General features: G+C 43.6%; 1 protein-coding gene and 1 long non-coding RNA gene across 6 annotated transcripts in view; one reads left to right on the forward strand and one right to left on the reverse strand.

Annotated features, from left to right (window-relative positions):
* The window catches only part of NFIX (nuclear factor I X), a 151618-nt gene extending 142855 nt beyond the window's left edge, over nt 1-8763 (forward strand). For all 5 annotated transcript variants that reach the window (XM_066593633.1, XM_066593636.1, XM_066593637.1 and 2 more), the window contains one exon: nt 4286-8763. In XM_066593633.1, coding sequence (XP_066449730.1) covers nt 4286-4300 — 15 coding nt within the window. In that variant the 3' untranslated portion in view covers nt 4301-8763. The remainder of the gene's footprint in view (nt 1-4285) is intronic.
* On the reverse strand, nt 665-18455 carry LOC136612896 (uncharacterized). The gene is made up of 3 exons (XR_010790425.1): nt 18426-18455; nt 8791-8847; nt 665-734 (listed from the first exon to the last, which is right to left on the reverse strand). It is a non-coding gene; the product is annotated as an uncharacterized lncRNA (long non-coding RNA).
* Nucleotides 18456-21819: the final 3364 nt, after the last annotated feature.

Consider the following 21819-nt stretch of genomic DNA (forward strand, 5'->3'; position numbering starts at 1 on the left):
GTTATTTCATTCAAAATATGGTAGAATGTAAAATAAGCATGTGTTTTCTTCCACCAGTATTCACACAAGTGGCCGGGTAACAAAGTCTGTGATGTGCTGCACATTTTTATCAGTATTTCGGTTTTTATGTGGCCTCTGCAGCACGGATTTCACCATAAACTATGGCGTTTTTGGCAGATCTGAATTTTGCACATTTTGTACAGCGAAATCCTTCATAGTCTTTCCTTCGGTCTGCAAGACACTTTGTTGCTGGATGAACAGTGCCGATGCAACCATTGGTTCCCAGCAAGCATTGTTGCTGTTATTGCTTAGGATGTTCAATAGAAAGGAGCAAATTATGATGTTGAGCAAACTGCATAGCTGATTCTTCCGTAGCGATTATAGCACAAAATTCGAACATGCCGGGATCAGCAGCCATGATCTGACCAGTCAAATTGATCTGAAAACAGTCTTTGTTGGCAACAAGGACAGTTCTCATAAGTCACAGCTGGCCTCTCATTTTACCATAGACACATGCTGTAGTAATACAGAACCATTAGGTCCTTCCAACTCTAGTCCCAAACAGACTAATGTATGTATCCCCAATGCGATAGCTGATGTTACATCAGTGCAGTATTAAAGAAGCCACAACATCTTAGTGTTCAGTCATCTTTCTTACAACTGACCGGTTTGTGTTGTAAACATCAAAAATGGAAGTTGCAACGATACGATGCTTCAGATTGTGACATTTCCACCTGTAAATACACAAATAAGGAAGTTACATTTGCTATATAATAGTGTTACATGTTTACACATTAGGTAGAAGATTTGCTTGCAGCCCCAACAGAGGTGCTACCATAACAATACAATGTTTTTGGCTGTCCCAGCAACGAGTGAGTGGGCAGTTTACACACAATGGGAATGTAATATTGCTATATGCTGGCATGTTATTCCCGTATAGTGCAGTAACCATGTAGACCCAACTGATCGAAGGCCTGGCTTCATTTACTATGAGGTCAAACCTTTCATTCCAACCACAGAGATTCCGCCCATTGCTTAGAAAACCTGATTGGAATTTTTCTCATTATCGGGTTTCTTAGTAACGACTGCAGACTTTATATATGCTGCGGTGGCGCATTGTGCATGGGATTGTGGAGAAAAGATAAAAATATACAGACCAAAAATATGGCATTTACCAATAAAGGTTTTTGAGATTTAATTTTGTGAAACGTACAACGAGTTATTCACTTTTAGATAAATTAAAATAATAAAAGAGACCAAAATCATATACATAAATACAGATTATATTACCATAGTAGAGGGTCAGACACTGGCGGGTGGTGGATATTTACTTACATTTTGTGCTTAGCTTACAAACTTTGAAGTTATATCAACTGGACACGTTCTTCACTGAATGCTTCTTTGAATAAGCAGAGCAGAAGATGCTATTTGCAGTAGTTTAGGCTAATACAGAGGACTATATACTCCTATAACACACATATGGCCACACAAGACCCCCGCCAATCAGCTGTCTGAAGAGACAGTGGAGCTCCCATGAGCACTGCAGCCTCTTCTCAGGCAAGTGACCACATGTTTATTGGTTACATGCCTTGAAAGCAGATCAGCACCAATCAAGTGAATGGGATTCAACTGCTAGACCAGACACAGCAACTATACAATGTACAGCATTGTGCCTGGTATAGACTGAAGTGGCCATGGCACTCACCCAATCACCACAGTCACTTTAGTAAGTTGATTGGCCGGGGTCTTAAGCGCAGATCCTCACCAATCTGACAATGATGACCTATCCCATGGACAGGTCATCAATATCTTAATTTTGGAAAACCCCTTTAAGCTTTGCACAGAAATTAAGAATCTAGTCTGAAAGGGCATCTAACTGGAAAAATTTTGACACAAAAAATGGATAAGACTTTAGGCCATTCTTTGGTCCTCGTCATCTCTCATATGAATAACAGTCACATTACAAGATAAACAATCTGGAAAAATGAGCGTATGCAGTCATGCGTCAGGAAAGGCAGCAAAGCAATGGCTGTGTCACATACAGTATGTATAGATGAAACAGCAACTTCATCCTTCAGCAGTCGGTAACTGACTATAAGATGAATGAATGGTCCAAATGTGTAGTAACAGTCAACGGCAGTCTAATCTCTATGGGAAATTATTGAATTCGGGCAGTAGCAGTTATGTTATGTTTGTCCAAACCCCATCACATGAATCTACAATTGCAACATTGAAGAGTGAAATGCTTGACATTTGCCATTTTAATTTGTTTCAAGTTGCTTGCAACAAAACATTTAATGACACAATGAAGGCAGAGAGAAAGCGTTCCCCTCAGCCTGAGGTTATGTTCACACGGCGGAATCCGCATCACATTTTTCAGTGCAGTTTCTACCTCTAGAACCACGGCAGAAATCTACAACTTAGGCCGCCTGCAGATGGGTGGAAATTCCACGGAGGAGCCGCGGGAGCAGGTGACACGCTGCTCTCTGCAGACGCTCGGGTCAGGTCCCGATGCGAGAGTTCTCGCAGCCGGATCCGACATGGCCGTCTGCAGGCGGCCTAAGCTGGATATTTCTGCCGCGGATGTGACCCTCGCTATGCCATAGATCTGCACGCCGATTTAACCCTTATTAATTGACAAATCCATGTGTGGAATTCATGACGTGGATTCGGCGTAGCATCGATGTAAGGAAGTGATTTGTCACTTGTCTTTTTTCCGCATGTGGAATAAACCTGCACTGTAGAGATAACGGCACAGATTTCCCTTTCAAATGAATGGAAGACTTTACTGGTGTGGATTTGCAGATTTCATGCGGTATCCATGCGAATTTCACTACAAATCTGCAGCAAATTTCTGCCACGTCACCATACCCTTAGAGGAATGCATAATAATAATATAGTGATGGTAATAATAATCTGATTATTCCTGCAACTAATGGAGGGAATAGATACTTCATGTACTTTTACCAAACTTTTCAATATATTAGGCCGCCTGCAGACGGCCGGGTCGGATCCCGCTGCAAGAATTCTCGAAGCGGACCTGTGCCCCTGCAGAGACCTGCGGCTTACCCGCTCCCAGCGTCTCGTTTCCTCTACTATGTGCTGGCTGCCTGCCAGCCGGCGCATGCGCAGAGTGGAGCCGGACCATCACTGCTGACATTTCTGTGTGGACCTCTGCGAGACCTACACAGAAATAGAACATTTGTTTTCCGCACGTGTTTCCACACGGACAAATCGCGACCGTCTGCATAGGATTGCATTATCTAACGCAATCCTATGCAAGCGGGCACAGGCGGAAATTCTGCAGGAAATCCCGCCCGTGTGCAGCGGGCCTAAAGCAGGTCTGCACAACATACAGCCCTGTATGGGTGCACTTTTTAATACTGAAAAGTATATTTCTATGTCTCTAGCCATTTTAAAGGAACCTGTCACCTTCCTACAGCACCATAGTCTTAGTTATGGTGCTGTAACGACGTGACAGGTTTCCTTTAAAGGGGTTGTCTCGCGAAAGCAAGTGGGGTTAAGCACTTCTGTATGGCCATATTAATGCACTTTGTAATATACATTGTGCATTAAATATGAGCCATACAGAAGTTATTCACTTACCTTCCCTGCGCTGGCGTCCCCGTCTGCCGAACAGACCCGAAGGCAGAAGACCCTTCTGCGCAAGCGCGTCTAATCGGGCGATTAGACGCTGAAGTTAGACGGAGCCATGGAGACGGGGACGCCAGCGCAGGGAAGGTAAGTGAATAACTTCTGTATGGCTCATATTTAATGCACAATGTATATTACAAAGTGCATTAATATGGCCATACAGAAGTGTATAACCCCACTTGTTTTCGCGAGACAACCCCTTTAAGTATTTGCAATTAAATCTGTAATTGATATAGATTTAGCTTTTTTAAGGAAAACTAAGACAAAACTGAAACACTGCATTATACTTAGTGGAGGGTCCAAAGGGGAGGCGAATGACACAGAGATTCAATGCATTTCCTGTGCCATGCTATGTCCCCTGCATTAGGCATAACAGAGTATATAGGCCAATTCCACATTCACTCAAGGTCAGTGTTGCCCGCTGCTGCAGTGAAGTGCTACACAATAACATACAGCAGTGTGGCAATCGCTCCAGGGACAAACAAATATTTCAGAAGCTTGTTTGCCGAAATACCTTTTCTATGTAAATCAGTTCTATCATTCTGAACATACATGCATGATGTGTGAAATCTATCAGTATGTGATTATTAAAGTGGAGGTTTTTTAACCTATTTCTCTCTATTTCTTCCAGTCGTGGTTCCTTTAATATTACCGCTAAGCTGCAAATCTACGAGCGGATGGAACAAAGATTTGTGACACGGACCCCCACCCTCTATATACACTTGACTACAGGAGGTCTTCCCCAGAGCAAGCACGGAACACTAGGACCTTCTTCACAACGCGTACGACAGAAAACCTAAAACAATTACACAAGAAAAATTAAAAAAAATAAAGCTTTTTTTGGGAGAGGGGCAGAACTTTTTAATGTCTACGCTGCTTAACACCCTCTGGTAGTGAAGGGAAAATGCCACTCCCTTATCACCCCTTTTTTTCTCATACCTGCTAATTTTGTCTTGTCAGTGCTTTTCCACTTGTCATCCCCCATTCTCACCTCTTCAGGTTTTACTTTTTACAAAAAGGTATCTCGATGTCCATACCTCCTCTGTGGGTGAAATATTCAGGAGGGGTTTAGGACCCAAGGTCTCTTCCTCCAGTGGCATGCTACATTTGTACGGACGGAAGGGACTTTTCATCTATGGAGTCTGTGCCTCATAATATTGGGTGTTAAAGTGACCATTAAGAAGTATTTCATATCCCTAATTTGTCGCCCTTGGTTCCTGTTCAATAAGGTGAGGATATTAATGGTTTCATAACGCAGAGAAAAAAAAAATCCAACACATATTTAGAGTTCTTATAAACTGCTTTTATTCCAAAAGGATAAAGATTATTCTAAAATGTTTAGTATCATTTGTGCTCTAAAAAGGGGTTAAGAGCACAAATCAGTATCATGGGCATAATGGCAAGGGACAATGACACAACTTCAAACACTTAAGTGCAATGATTTAAAATTAGCTTTTAGGATTTTTTCTTTGACTATTTAATAGCATGAATACATTTCTTTTTTTTTTTTTTTTTTTAAGATTTTTTTTTTTCCTTTCTCTTTTGTTTTTCAGAAAGTCCCTTATTTTCCCGGTGGACTCTAAAAAAAAAAAATTGGGAAATCTGTCTGTCTTCAGACATTAACATTTTTGGAATTTTTTTCTTGCACTAAATATAAAGAAATCTTGTTATTATCGTTTCTGTGTTTGCATCTGTTTGACCCGTTGCACTATTTTTTACAAGTTCTTTGTAGAAAGAAAAAAAAAAGTCAAAACATGAAATGTTTAATAAAAAGAAAACGCAGCAGAGTATTGATTATATCAAACTGTAATTATGTCATATCTTTTTGATGGAAATATCCAATCTATTATTTCACTTAGATCTACAGAATCAGATTTAGAAAATTTGGCAAAAAAAAAAAAAGTTTTATTCAGTATGTAACTATGAAAGTGAAATTTGGCATTTAAAGAGTACAAAAACACCCCAAAATTGGTAGTGAACTTTTTTTCCCAAGTGGATTGACAGAATGTTCAAGAAAAGAAACTTTTGTGAACAGAGATGAATATCGTTTAATATGTCTAACTCCATAGTGTTAATTACTAGATTTCTACAACCACAATAATATTTGAGAGTATTTGCCAAATTGGAACTTCTCATAGATAAGGTGACATTCCTGTCTCACCTGTTTGTCAGCAATCCTTTAACATGATTTCCTTTGAAAACTGCTGGACAAATACCATTTTTTCTGCTGCTGGTTAACAACTATATTTAATGAGTGGATGTAAGATTTTGAACATTTTTAACCCCTTAGGTGCTTTGCTTTTATTTAAAAACCACATCTGAAAACCAACATTAAAGCATGATGCACTTTTTTTTTTGTTTTAGCGTTCCCACTTTTTATAGGAATTGTTTAGGGTGTGATTGTAGGGTGGGGTGTTAAGGGATGTAGAAAGCTGTTCAATGGCCATTTGTAGAAAAGGTGACCATTTTACTCTGCTTCTGTATGCTTTTCGACAAATTGAATTTTTACGTAAGATTTGGTGGATGCTAGGGAGTGCCTTAAACACTTAATTTCCTTCAAACTGGACACAAGAAAAAAGGGAGTCATCCTAACTGGAAATTATCCCTAAAATCTCCCAGCAAGAGGGTCTCATGATTGACTAATACCAGCCTGCATAGTGCCTTTCTATAATTCTGTAGTGGTGAAGTTAAGAGGAGCTGGGATTTTGAAAATGGGATTCACATGTGGGTGCTGCCCCCTCGCCACAAGATGAAGAGAAATGTCGTTGTTTTTCTTCAATTAAACCAGTTTATATTCCATCATTATATGACTGTGGATTACAATCCTCTATTCAGTATTACAAGAATGAAATCCCTTTCATGATGCTTTAAAGCAATCCTGATTACTAATGATGCACTTGTCATACATTAATGAGATTTTATACTAAATTACTGTACATAATTGGCTTCCTTCTATTTAAACATATAACAAAACAAGAATATGTATAATACAATTCAGCTTTACGCTCGCTTAGACACCAAGAAATACCTAGTAGATGAGAAAAAAAACTGGGTTTTTCAATGCAAGTGAACATTTTTGGGACCTGTAGACATAATTAAACACAATTTGATCTATGAGGCTGGTATTAAGTGTCCTATGACAACTCACTGTAGTAATATCAGATGACGCTACAGCCGTATTTCACAGGAAGTGCACACTAGTGGTTCCGCTGGTGATAAAGCAGGCCTGGAAGCTGGTATTACCCCAGCATCAGTTTAAAGGGCATCTGCACCTTTTATCAGCATGTCATTTTTAGGTCCAACATTCCGTGCCGATTATTTCTTAAAGGGATTCTGTCACCAGGTTAATGAAGTTCGTCTCTGAACCATGGAGGCGGGCCGTGCCAGCTTCTCCCCGTCTGCATCATGCAGACTGCCAGCTCTCCCCACTTTTGTGTAGGGGTAGAGAGCTGTTACTCTGTATGCTGCAGGCGGGGAGAAGCCATAATGGCTTGCCTTCGTGATTCAGAGCTCAGCTCCGAGTCAAATTTCAAGAACTTGGTGACAATATCCCTTTAATATATCTTTATACAGGTTGGAGTTATGTTATTCTGATTTAGAGCTACAAATCTTCTGAACCACCATAAGCTTAAAAGATAAAATTGTGGCTGCCAGCATTCACCACTAGAGGGAGTATAGGAGCTTGGTGCATGATCTTTAATCATTTACTTAAATGTATAAGCAGTGTGTTGCTAAGCTCCCTCTAATGGTGGCAGCAGGCCAAAGCAGGGGATTTGTATAAGAGAAACTAAATTCCAGCCATTAAAGATATATTAAGAAGTCAATCAGCATAGCATTATGGATCTATTTAGAATAAACAGAAAGGCTGATCGAGAGTGAGTACGGACTTTAACTTCTGTGATATTACTACATATTAGCCTCCAGATTATACCTGCAAACTGCGAACCCTCCGAGGTTCTACTCAACCAAGTCTAGATCACCATAGAACCCTGTGATGATTTGTTCCCTACAGTCGAACAACATGTAATCCTTACGGCTAGACCAGATTACAGATGCTACCAGTTTGCATTGATAGAAGCGAAGAATCCACTTTATATACTGCTTGATAAGTGCACGTTACGTTTAATATCAAGTTATGGAACATATCTATCATTCCTCGACTTAAAAGACGGTCTGATTATAAAGTGTAGGTGAAAGTTAGTGACTAAAAATATAACTAAAACATTACTGTGCGGAAAGGCAGGGGTATTTTTGTTGATTTGCAAACAAGAATTTAACTCTTTGGGGGCGAAAAAAATGTACATTTCCTGCAAAAGGGCCATTAATAGCTCTCTGCTCCCATCAGAAGGTATAAGGTTCTTGTAGCTCTTGAGAAAGGCATCATTTCTATATATGTGTAAATATATAGATATATCATTACATTGCATATCCAGAACAAACATCCCTCCTCTCTTCCTCATTTGGTATTTGACCCACTTTTAACCGTTTTCCCTTTCTCTTATATTTCCCTTTATTCTAAACATATTACCACTGTGTATGCTCCACTGCTCTCTACAGAATGTGTAAATGGAATGCTTCTTGTCAGTATAGCGCCCCTTCTGTAATATTTTCCCTACTACATTACCTTTTTCCTCACTCTCATCTACTTTTTTCAACCAGTACTCTACTGATGGACTCATCTGGTAGCCCATTTAAAGTTTCCTATTATGTCTTTTCTAAAACTATGTAAACTATATGTCATCTCCACTCTCATCCCTCTGAATTTTCTATAACCTTACCTTTATCCTCCTCTCAGCACTTACTACCCAAACCCCACCCCTGATTATCTAAGCCCCACCCCTTCCTTTACTATCCACTCTCATTTCCACTTCCCTGGTTCCCCCTTTTCCCGACTTTTTATTCACCGAATCTCTTGTCTCCCTAATCAATGTGTATTTTATCCCTGCTTGAAATATTATCAGTTTTATTTTTTTTATACGTTTTTTAATCCCCTCGTACCCAAATCGCGTCAGCCCTGCCCAGTATCCAATCCTACCCCTGTGCTTCCCCATTGGATGGCTATTATTATGTGTATGTGAAATAAAATCATTTCCTGGAAGTAATCTTGAATATGCCTGTTTATTGATGAATACCTACAAATAATGCTGCCTCGGGCCTCAAATAACATGTCTTCTGGAAAGAATGGATGTTTAACTAAAGAGAAAAAAAAGAGTAAAGTTAATATTACAAGGACATTTCATGATCATTTTACTAAATGTATTCAGAATACCTATATAAAAATGATAACTGTATAGTCGCCCACATCAGGCAGTTCTGAGTATTTGTTATTGCATAAGAAAATTTCCATTAATCTGGACAGATATTTGGCTAATTAGAGCTGGGGATTCATACATTTACCTTAAAGGGAACCTGTCACCTATGACCACCATAAACCTAGTTATGGTGCTGTTTGCGGAGGCGATGGGGAGCCAGGGGATGAGACCTTTATTCTCACCCGTCTCCCTGTTCCTGTGCTGTCCTCTGGCGAAGTCCGCACATGGTCTGAAAGTGTGACTCTTTTCAGACCGCTGTGTGCATGCACTCCCAGAGAAGTGTATAGGAGTGCATGCATAGCAGTCGGAAAAGAGTCCGATTTTCAGACTGTGCACAGATTTTGGTAGACAGTGGGGGAATGGGGGAGCAAGTATAAAAAAAATACACCCCACAGCTCCCCATCACCTCCTCCCGAACAGCACCATAACTAAGCTTATGAGGTTATGTTGCTGTTCGGAAATCACATGTTTAAAGGTTTTGTCCAAGAGCACAATTTATGAATTTAACTACTACAGTGACTAATAACTAAGGTGGGCCAATTATTCAAATTAATTAATCGCCATTTTACTGAGGCACACTTCTTTTGTCAGAATCATAAAATCAATGGAGTTTAGTCCTGCCCCTTGTGGCCAGGGTCAATGTCAGGCAGGGGAAGTGGGGTGTGCGGGAGCTGAGGAGCGCAGCTGTGATGGCTGGGGGGAGGAAAGTACATTGGGGCTGTGATGAGAGGCCGAGAGGACAGTATATGGTGGCAAGATAAGAAGCGTGTATAGAATTAGCAAATCCGTGCGTTTCTCCGCAGGTGAGATCCGCAGTCAAATTTGCCCATAGGGAATCATTGGCCATCCGCGGTCTATTAAATTGAATTTGACACCCGCGGATGTCATTTATTTTGATTTGCGGATTTTACACGCGTAAAAAAAATGCATCATGCTCCAATTTACTGCAGATCACACACAGATGGGCTCCATTCAACTGATTGCTTATGATCTCCTGCAAGCAATAAAAATATCTAATTAAAGGTGGCCGTAGTGCATCCGCAGCAGAAATCCGTGCGGATCGTATTTTTCTAGCGGACGTGTGGCCTTAGGAAGAATGCAGGCAGACAGGTCGGATTCCAACTGCTAGATTCTCGCAGCAGGATGCGACCCTGTGCCCCTGCAGTGACCTCCGGCTTACCCGTCTGGCGTCTTTACTCTGCGCTGTGGATGTGCCAGCTGGTGCACAGCCGCATATACGCAGTGCAGAGCCGGCGCTTCATAGATGACGTGGCTGTGCGAGCCTCGCACTGAAATTGGACATGCAGCGATTTTCTCCCCACGAGCGGAATATTGCAGTTAATTTCCACTCTTAAGCATGGAAATGCATTTTTCAATGCATGTCCTATGTGGCTGTATTTGCTGTCCCGGGTCCCATAGTGCAAATACGCCCGTATTAGGCCTTAAAAATGTATATATTGGACTGCTTGTATAACTTGGTTTACAGTCTTGTTCATCGGTGTTCTGAAATGACAGTCTGGGGCAGTATTTCTCAAACTGTAAAGCGGGCCTCATTGGTAAGGCACTCACCAGTTGTCAAGGCGCAGTTGGGGAGGTCATTTTGACAGAAGTGATCATAAGCTGTACATCTGTTTGTACCAGTCATTATTTCAATGCTATCCAGGGTTCAGAAGACAAACTTTATTTGAGATACATTTAACTTTTGGCATTGACTATGACCAATGATGAGGCGTAGGCATCACTATGGTCCTACCGGTGAGGACCCAGGAGAAAAATATTTAAAGAGCCCCGATCTATAGAATAAACTACAGTAGAAAGTTAGATTAGGCTCCAACCAGTTTTTGCCATACAGTTAAGGTTGTGTTCTGATCAGTGTTGGAGGTGCCGTTCATAGCCTCCATCGCTTATGTCCGAGAAAATGCCTAAATGCGTAACACCACAGAATGGAACCCATTACAATCAATGGGTTCTGTTCTGCTCCATTCAGTCCCAGCATGTGCCAGATCCAGAACTTCCACTTTATGAATCTGGCTTGTGGCCTCTTCATTCACTCATCCTGTGAATGAAGGGGCTACAAGCCCTCTTATAAATTTTCCCCATATATTGGCGCTTATGTCAGGGAGCCACAGTAGGTGACATACGCAGAAGGTGGTCAGGGAGCCGCTATGCAGGAAAAACGATGAAATGAGTATTGTGGCCCCTTCATTCTTAGAATCAGTAAGGCTGGCTGTCCACGGGCATGGTGTAATGACGATAAATCGCACACGGAGCTTGCATGACACGCTTTCCATAGGATAAATATGGAAAGCGCACCCTTCTGCACATGAGCTGAGAATCATAGCGATTTTCCGCTCGCGTGGTTTCATTAATATAGTCTCATCGACCTTTTAGTGCTCCCCCCTCCTCCCCCGCGGCAGAATTTTGCTAGCGATATTCCGTCGCAGTCGTGGACAGGCGGCCTAAGGGTCCCAGTGATAGAATTTCCATCTATCATAAAGTGATGTCACATCCTAGCAACAAGGGGAATGGAAGCATTCAGAACAGGAAGCAACGGGAGGTCTACATTATTGGATCCTGCCGCTATGTACTAAGACCAAGCTGTTAAAAATGGACTGAAAATCTCATGTGTTTTTGCCTTGGTTTTTTAAGACAAGGAAAAGAATATAGGCGTTATAATATAGGCGCTACGCCTCAAGCACTGACAAGTAGAATCTCAGACTTGTTTCCAATTGAAATTCACTTTTTATTAACAAAAAGATTTAAAAAAACACGTTTCAACCCCAGATTGTGGTTTTTCTTAGGGGTCTTCCATGTTTTTTTTTTTACAGTTATTGATGCAGTTGTGGTTTTACTGTGTCACAATGAAAACTTGCCAAATCATGGTAAAAACGTGTGGCTTTTCAGTTGCAGTATTTGATACAATTTTTTACTGCGCCTCAACCGCAGCATCTGGACGCACCCTTTAATTTAAAAAAAAAAGGGTATTTCTGGATACTGCTGTTTAAACGGACAGAAAAGTCCAGCCCTCTACATTTTTCAGTCCTGTCACAAAACAATATCCAGATGCACCCTGTTTCTTTTTACAATGAACGTGAATGACAACAGATCCGAATGTGTTTTTTCAACTGTAGACTAAAATTAGGGTATGAATCCTGTCTTAAAGGGAACTTGTCATCACTACCTCACCCCTAAAACGAACCTCATTTCCAGCATGGGAAGGAAAAGCAATCATTTCTAACATCCGCTCTTTTTCTAATGAGGACATGTACCTCTGCAATAAGGTCCCAAAGGTACATTGTGCCATATGCAAATCAGCAGGGAAGAGTCATCTGGCCGAGAAGAGTCACGCTGATTCATGGGCTGCCGGACTAACCATGGCTCTTTCTCATGGCAGAAAGGATTTCCTGTGTAATGAGAAATGTGATGAGCTATCGCGAAAAAGGGACGTGGTTAGCTCAGAAGCTCATGCTTCAACGGGACTCCTGTCAGCAAGGATAACTGTGGAACTTAATTGAGGAGATACATGAACACATTAGGAAATGAGATGGCATTAGAAATGACTGATTTTTCATTCCCTACCAATGACGTTTCGGTGGGAGTGGGTGATGGTGGCGGCAGGTTCCCCTTTAAATTGACCCTTTTTGCCATTTGTATGGACATAAACCTCAGATGATGAAATGCTGTTCTCATACAGTCCAATAGAGCAAAGCACAACAGACAATGCTGGCATGAAACCAGACAACTTTGCTTCCAACTGATGTGAAGGATGGGCGCTACTACGCCCCCCTCACACGGCATAATCCGCGCCAACATCCAACCTATTTTAGCATTCTATTGAATATCATGAAAATCCCTGCCGTACTTCATACAGGGTAGATTATTCTACACACGGATCTTCACATCTGTGTTGTGAAAAAAAAAATGCCATTTCAGTTCTCGTTGCCAAGTGGAGCCTGCATCAGGTGGCTGCAAATAGACTGCATGGAAATCCGTGGCTGTGCTCCACGGCCCCGATGTTCTGCCACGCTCTAAGCCAGTGATGGCGAACCTTTTAGAGCCCGAGTGCCCAAGCTACAACCCAAAACCCACTTATTTATTGCAAAGTGCTGACACTTCAGGGGGCGGGGCTTATCACGATGTATGATTTTAGCCCCGTCGTTCTAAAAAGGACCGGGCCGCTTCAAAATAGACAGGGTGCAGATTTTTGACTGCTTTTGTATGCGGAAATTTCTGTGGGAAATTCTGCAGTATTTCCTCATCCAAAAAGCAGTCAAAATCTGCACCCGGTCTATTTTGAAACAGCCCTGCCCATTTCCGCCACATGTAAACATATCGCAGTGGTATTAATGACACCCCCCAACCCCAGCAATTAGTGACGTCGGGGGAGGGGGATCCCAACTTCACACTGACGTCACAGTGTGGGCTGGGATCAGGGCGGCTAGCAACGCAGTGAGTGAATACCGGGCAGGGGAGCCGCGGCCCCTGCCGGTATTTACTAGTGGTGAGCGGCGATGGCGTCGCGTGCCAGCAGGGAGGGCTCGGCGTGCCGCCTCTGGCACGCATGCCATAGGTCCGCCACCACTGCTCTAAGCTGTCAGATTCACAGCGGGCAAAATCCAACATGCCTCTGACAGTTTAGGGCATGTTCAGACAGCTGAATTTTCTATGCAAATTCCACATCTAAAAACCACGTCAAAATCCACATCTTTCTGATGGGTGCGAAATTCCAAAACAGAAAAGCATGTTTCCATGTTGAAAAGTGACATGTCCCTTCTTGATGTAGAAATGCGATTTTCCACATCTGAATTCCACGTGTGGATCCTCGTCAAACACCGAGGATTTTGGCACAGTTTTTAGGGGAGGAATTTTCCACAGCGATTCCTCTGTCAGCATACACTTAGGGTACATTCTCACACAAAGCAGATTTGGATGGATCCGCATCAATATCTGCAGAATATTTTGCGATGTAGATTTTGGTGCAGTTTCGCACCATTTGGTGTGGATTTTAACACGGATCCAAAGCAGATTTTACCTTTTCAGTTGAAGGCTGAAGTCGGCTGCAGATCCATGGTAAATGCTGCAGATCTCAATGCAGAATTTGACGTGGTTTTTGGTACGAACTTTCATTTGCATAAAATCTGAACCTATTCCGCTACGTGACAATGTACCCCTAAGGCCGTGTGAACAAGACCCAAGCAGCATTTTCTCATTACACTAGTATGTGCATGTGTGTGTTATAGTATATATACACTGTAGGAGTGCAGTATACAGAATGGTTTGCAGAGGGTGATAGGCAGGCATTTTGGAACCTAAGGGCTCCTGCACACTGCCAAGGGCGATATCGGGCCAGGATTCACAGCCCGATATCACACTCGCAGTCCTTCTGAAAACCCCTGGATGCGAGGCATTTTCAAAAGGAAATAGCCTTGCATCCCTGCGGGGCTGAAGGAATCCCCCATAACGGAGAGAGAGGCGGAGCTGGAGGGGGATCTCCTGGAGATCTTCCTATATTTGGAGAGACAGGGGGACGGGGCTAAAGTGCTCCTCCGAGAGCGGGGCTAAGGCTAGAGAGGGGGCAGGGCTAGGGAGGGTTCTCTTAGAGATCCCTCTCTAGCCAAGAGAGGGGGTGAGGCTAGATGGATCCACTCTCTAGCTCCACCCCCTCTTGGCTAGAGAGGATTCACCATGAGAACCCTCTCTAGTCCCGCCCCCCTATTGGGTGGAAGCCCTCTAGCCCTGCCTATTGCTCAAAATATGGGGTGATCTCTAGATCTACTGTAGCTCTCCTTGATATGGGAGATTCCTTCAGCCCCGGAGGGATGTGAGGCTCTTTCACGATCTTCTCCATTGATTTCAATGGGGCTGCCACCGGCCCCAATTGAAACAATAGGCGATATTGCTAAAAGAAACATACTGCGATTTGTTACCTGCATAGCATCGCAAGAAAACATCGCAAATGTGAATAAACCCATTCAAAAGAATGTGTTTCATATTTGTGTGTCCCGTAACGCACAAATCTCTCACAATTTGCTCACCAGTGTGGAGGAGCCCTGAGAGAGAGAAAACACCTTTGGTGTGGCAGGAAGCAACATAAGGCTGGGTTCACACAGGGCAGAATTCCCATGCGGACTTTCCCTAAACTCATACCCTGGTGGGGGTTCGAATAATGGACTATGTGATATGTTGTATACGGTTTGCTGTGATATGGAATACAATTGGCAGGCGCCAGATTTAAAGACAGACAAGTCTCCAAGCGTTTGTACACGTGTGGTGCCCATTCAGGACGGAGAGGTTGGCGATTCCGCAGGCGAGTAATAATATCAACTGAATATGTGCTATTTTCATGCACGGTACGCACAAAATAGGACATGCTTTTTTTTTTTTTTTCGCAACTAAAATAGAAATGTTAATATTAAAATCAATGGTTGCCATTTACTGCATATTGTGTGTGCAGATTTTGCACGCATAAAACGCAACGCAAATACGTTTGTGTGGATAAGGCCAGGCTCATACGAGCGTATCTGAATTGTGTACATCAAGGCAATTCAAATTGTGTTTCACCGTTATCCTCACCCTAGTGCTATAATAAAAAAAAAAAAAAAAAAAGAACCCAGCATATTTTATTTTAGCGCGTGCGCAATAGGGCCCTCGTTTCCTATGGGTGCATACAAATTGCGTATGTGTGGCATTTATACGCAACATTGCTACGTGACAGAGCGTGAAATATTTGTTTTTAAATTAAACCAGGAAAACTCGGCCTGACAGCGTGCATGAGATATGCTGTTTTGCGCAGTCAAAATAGTTTTTTAATTAGTGGTGATACGCTGACTCGCACCGCGGTAAAACGTTGCGTGATACACACACAGCATTTTACCACACGCTTGTGAGCCCGACCTGAGCCCTAAGACTGGGTTCTCATGACACGGAAATACCGGGGGTTTTGGAGCAGTTCGGCAGTCGGCATACCACTCCGGCTTTCTCTCCCCATAATGGCCGCTACATGTGAATTAAGTTTTTGCAAAATCTAGTCCACATGGCTGGCTGATCCCAGGATTAGGAGCCAAGGGCAAAACTGCCGCACAGCAATTTCGTCCCGCACTGTGACCCCAGTCTGCATGCTATCAAATGCTCCCACTCAGCAATTCAACCTACTAACCACCCCGGTCACATGGCTATAACAGACCTTTTACACGGGCGTAATTATTCCTCGAGGACGTATCGCAAAACACCGACCAGATTGTCGTTGCGGAGAAGCCATTTATTCACATTTCCCTTTTTTCACGCATGAAAAAAAAACACCATTATGCTCTACTTTTGTGCGCATTTGCCCACCAAAGGTCCCCATAGAAATTTATGGGGGTTACACAAATGTGGGAATAGAGCACATTATTAGGCTAGATAGTCATTTAAATCAAGGAGCGTTTGTATCCCACCCACAAAAAACCCTGCCCGCTGAAAAAGTACTGTAAAATATGCCGATGTGCGCAAAAATGATTCGTTCTTGGCACAAATACGTTGCTCTTGAGCTAGACATTGGTTTTCTCCAGCAGGTTTTGGGGTATTTTGTAGCTTTCAATTTGTATAGTATGCACACATCATCGACCAGATCAGACACAAGCGATCAGTCTCATATCCAAAATGGCTCTCTGGGCAGAAACACCCAGACAGCCCCTTTTATTGTAAAGCATAACACCCGCCCTTTAATGGGCGTGCAACAGATTACATCAGTAACGTATACGATTCTCATTTGTCGAATCATATAGAATCCCCCCTCCTTCCTGCCCACCTTCTCTCAACTCCAATGTATAAGCAAGTCTTTGTCTTATAAACATGTGCTCAAAGCTGAAACTGAAAGTAAGTATCTCTTTGTTGAAGAAGATTCTGTGTGGGGGGGGATGGGGGAAGGACTGGGAAAACACTCAAGATGAACACAAGCAATAACAATTAACACTGTGATTTAACTCTTTCCTTATGCAGCGGAGTTCCACATTAGGCTGAAGTCACAAAACACATATCTTTTCACCATGCAATTGTCCGGCAATTACTATAATGAAATTATGCAGTCATTAGCCTCTAAGAGTTAAAGTCACTACAGCTGCGTGATACACTCTGACTCGCACGGAAAAATGCATAGACTCCTGTGGAGCCGCCCTCCCTGTGGATTCTGAGCAGCAGGTGCCTATTTGTATCACACGGATATAAACCACAGAGATAGACAGACGATCCCAGGCCGCACCATAGTGGAGGAGAACCTTTAGGCTGGGGTCACACGGGACCGATTTGACGTGGAATATCTGTGCGGCAATTCTGCCCACGGCTCCTAATCCCGGGATTAGCCAGGCATGTGGATGAGATTTTGCAAAAACCTGGTCCACACGATGTGGCCAATCCGTCGCTGCGGAGCAGAATTAACATCCACAGCGTCTTTTTTTTCTGTTGCGGCCTCACTCCTCTCTATGGTGAGAGAAAGACGCAACAGAATGCCGGCAGCTGAACCGCTTCAAAACCGGTGGCGGGTTTTGAAGCTGCGGCGCTCCCACGGAAATCTTGTGGCTTTTCGGTGCGGCCAAGCTGCGAGATTTCCATCTCATGGGAACCCAGCTTTATTGTACGCAACTAGAGATAAGCGAACCTACTCGGCCACGCCCCTTTTTCGCCCGAGCGCCGCGATTTTCGAGTACTTCCGTACTCGGGCGAAAAGATTCAGGGGGCGCCGTGGGTGAGTGGGGGGTTGAAGCGGGGAGTGTTAGAGAGAGAGGGCTCCCCGTTACCCCCCCGGTCCACCACGCCTCCCCTCGAATCTTTTCACCCGAGTACGGAAGTACTCAAAAATCGCGGTGCTCGATCGAGTAATTACTCGAAACGAGTATATTCGCTCATCTCTATACGCAACCCAAAGTTATTTTGGGGCTGCGTACAATAACGGCTCTCATCCATTACGGCGGAGTTCTAACTGCGACTGATGCTGCCTGGAATCGTCTTTCTCAAATATTTGGATTTTTGTGGATGGTGGTTGCGGTCCGTCCAGAGGTGCGCCTCAGTGTGACACCCCCCAGGATTCGGGTAGGACAGGGCTGCTGGAGCTACCTCCTGAGAGAAATATAATAGAAATAGGAGATAAATGGATAGAAGATAGATAAAATGACATAATATACAATAGATTCACCTTAGAAGTAAAAAAAACAACAAACAAACATAAAATTGACAATTACACAAATCCTGGCTTTTCTCCCCACTTTACGTGATGCTCATACATTGGCATCTGTTATTCTCTGCAGCTCCTGTATGACCGGTAAACAATGTCCTTCACACAACGCATTCCCTGACACAATGTCGGCATGAGGTGAGCTTCCCTGCACGGGCTTATCTCTGCCCTTCCTCCTCCCTTGTGTGACCCGCTCCCACCATACACAGCCTTGTATCTTCCCTCAGCTCAGTCAGCCGCCGGCAGACACTCACCTCTCCCCATTATATTGCCGTGTGTCTTCCCGGCCCGCGCTTTACACGAGCTGCGCTGTGATTGGATGAGGCAGCTGTCAGTCATCCTGATCGTTTTCCCATTGGTCTATTTTGGCGGGCAAATGGCCCTGGCTGCGAGAGGAGACGGCGCCGATGTCCTGAGGTAACTGAAACCGACTGCCGTATAGTGAAAATATATATTATTTATCAGCAATTGTCACAGAACTGGGTTGTTTTACATAAAAAATCCATAAAAATATGTTCACTGTTGGTTCACAAGTGTTGGTAGCGTGTTTTATATCATATAATGTGTTTCTCGCCACATTTAGGCCATTATTGAGGGCTAAGCCTCCATAAATGCCGCACCCCGAGTCATCCAGGTGGAAAAACACCTGAAAAGTATTACCACCCCCTCCCCCGGGGCACATCTATGCCATCACATGCGCCAGTATGTGCCGCCGGACACTGGTACTGTATTTGTGACCGATCCAGCATTGTTAACCCCGTAATGACGGGCAAAAAAACAGGCATCAATGCGCTCAGCCGTTAAAATGGCGAATACGTTTAACCCCTTAAGGACATGGCCTATTTTGGCGTTGAGGACCAAGCGATTTTTGGTATTTTTCCATCTCCATTTTTCAAAAGCCATAACTTTTTTATTTTTCCGTCGACCCGGCCGTATGAGGGCTTGTTTTTTGCGTGGCGATCTGTAGTTTTTATCGGCGCCACTTTTGGGTACATAGACTATATTGTAAAACTTTTATTATTTTTTTATGATAACGGAGAGAAAACGCATCAATTCTGACAGATTTTTTTATTTATTTTTTTTTACAGCGTTAATCATGCAGCATACATGACACACAAAATTTTTTCTGCGGGTCGGTACGGTTACAACAATACCAAAATTGTTATTTTTCTTTTAGGTTTTTACACTTTTTTGCAATAAAAAGCCTTTTTTTTGGAAATCTTTTTTTTTTCTCTATAGCTGCATTCAAAGTCCTGTAACTTTTTTATTTTTCTATGTACGGAGCTCTTTAAGGGCTTATTTTTTGTGAGACGAGCTGTAGTTTTTATTGGTACCATTTTGGGGAATGTACGGCTTTTTTGATCACTTTTATTGCATTTTTTTGTGAGGCAAAATGCTAAAAATTAGCATTTTACCTCTGTTTTTTAGCGTTTTTTTTACGCTTTTTGTTGTACAGAATAAAAAGCGTGTTCAACTTTTTGTACACTTCGTTACGGACGCGTCAATACCCAATATGTGGGGGTTTCATTTTTTTTTCCTTTTTTTATGCTAATATTAGAAAAAGCATACAAAAAGGGGTTTTTTACATTTTTTTTTTACATTTTTCTTTATTTTACATTTTTCTTTTCTTTTTTTTTTCACAATTTAAGTCCCTCTGAGGGACTTGCAGCACTATGCCTATGATCGCTGTCATAAGGCATGGCAGAGCTACTGCTCTCCCATGCCTTATCACCCATACAGCGATCCTAGGCATAGGCAATACAGGACGCCAGTGTCTGGTGTCCTGTTGCCATGGTGACAGGCCGGGCCCTCGCGATGACATCGCGAGAGCCGGCCGGAGACACAGAGGGAGCGCGATCCCTCTGTGAACTCTTTCCCTGCCGCGATCTACTTAGATCGCGGCAGGGAAGGGGTTAACAGCGGGGGGCGCATCTCCGATGCCCCCCGCTGTTGCAGCGGGACGCCGGCTGTGACTGACAGCCGGCTCCCGCTGCGGGATAGCGCGAGGTCAGTCATGATCTCGCGCTATCCCGATGACGTACCGGTACGTCATTTTGCGCGAAGTACCAGGCTCCCATGACGTACCGGTACGTCATGGAGCGGGAAGGGGTTAATGACTACCAGATGTGTTCTCCTGAGGAGAATGATTTTTTTTGCGCACGAAAAATGTGCAGGATAAATACGCGCCTGCAAACGAACCCATTAAAATAAACCTTTCATTTTATATTATCTGCGTGTTGCACACGCACAAATTTCACGCGCCGATCCGCCGGTGTGAATACGGCCTAATGACCAACCAATTTTTCTAGGTTTTCATCACCATCTTCCTCAGGGCTTATCCACACGAGCGTATAGTGGCCGCCGTTTTCACGTTCGGCCGGTATACGCTACCATCTGATGCATTGAATTCCAATGCATCAGATCACATGGCCGTAATCCCACGACGTAAAAGCACCCGGCTGGCAAATATGGCGTCAGGCAGGAAAGACAGTCCTGGAACTATCTCTACCGGCCGGAATACGTCGGCCGCTGCATGGACTCCTATGGGAGCCAATGACAGCGGCTGGAGAAGGGAGGGAGTTTAGCAGTGTGACCCCTAAACACTCTCCTCCCCTACAGCTGTTTGCAATGGGGGGTGACTGGAGCGGGGCTAAGCTGCTCTCCGCCTCTTTCATTGCTGGCTGCGGATAAGGGGCCAAAGCTTAGCACCGCCCCCTCCCATTGTAAACAGCTGGAGGGGAGGAGAGAGGCAGAGAGACGGCGAGGGGGAGGGAAGCTTAGCAGACCTAAACTGTCTTCCCTCGCCCAACAGCATTGTGGGCTCAGCGTATATGCGGCGGGCCTGTGCCATCTGAATGGGCGCACAAATGTTAGATTTGTGCGCCCTTTCACAAGTTTTTACGGCGCCCTAAAGCTGTAACTTTTTAATGTTTTCTGTCGGCCGAGCAGTCTGGGACTTGTGATCTGGATTATAGTTTTCTCCAGCAGGTTTCGGGGTATTTTGCAGCTTCCTAATTGTGTAGAAGCAGTATGCGCACACTGACCAAGTCAAACACGAGGTATCAGTCTCATGCTCAAAATGGCTCTCTGGCCTGAAACAGCCAGACAGGGCCTTTTATTGTACAGACACACAATGGGCGTGCAACAGGTTACATCAGTAACATATAGGATTCTCATTTGTCGGATCATATAGAATCCCCCGCCTCCCCTTCTCCCCACCTCTCTCAAGTAGAAGCCTTTGTCTTTAACATGTGTCCAAATCTGAAAGTGAAAGTAGATATCCCTTTGTTCAAGAAGATTCTGTGTGTGGGGGATGGGGAGGACTGGGAAAACACTCAAGCAATAACATAACACTGTGATTTAACTCTTTCCTTATGCAGCAGAGTTCCACCTTAGGCTGAAGTCACAAAACACACATAATACGTCTAGTGCAAATCGATAGACATTTTACACCAACCAATCATCATGTCTACAACAATCCCCCCTTAAAATGTCTATCCTCTAATTCTCTATCTAATTTTCACAGTTCTCTGCACATGAGCCTATAACTGGAGCGCGTTGAAGGTTCGTTTTAGAGTCTTCAAGGGGGTGTAGGACTTGTCCACTCCTTCTGGGGATGCATCCAGCAAACTCATGGTGGGAGCGGCT

This window comes from Eleutherodactylus coqui, chromosome 2, assembly GCF_035609145.1.
Source record: "Eleutherodactylus coqui strain aEleCoq1 chromosome 2, aEleCoq1.hap1, whole genome shotgun sequence".
Taxonomy (NCBI): Eukaryota; Metazoa; Chordata; class Amphibia; order Anura; family Eleutherodactylidae; genus Eleutherodactylus; species Eleutherodactylus coqui.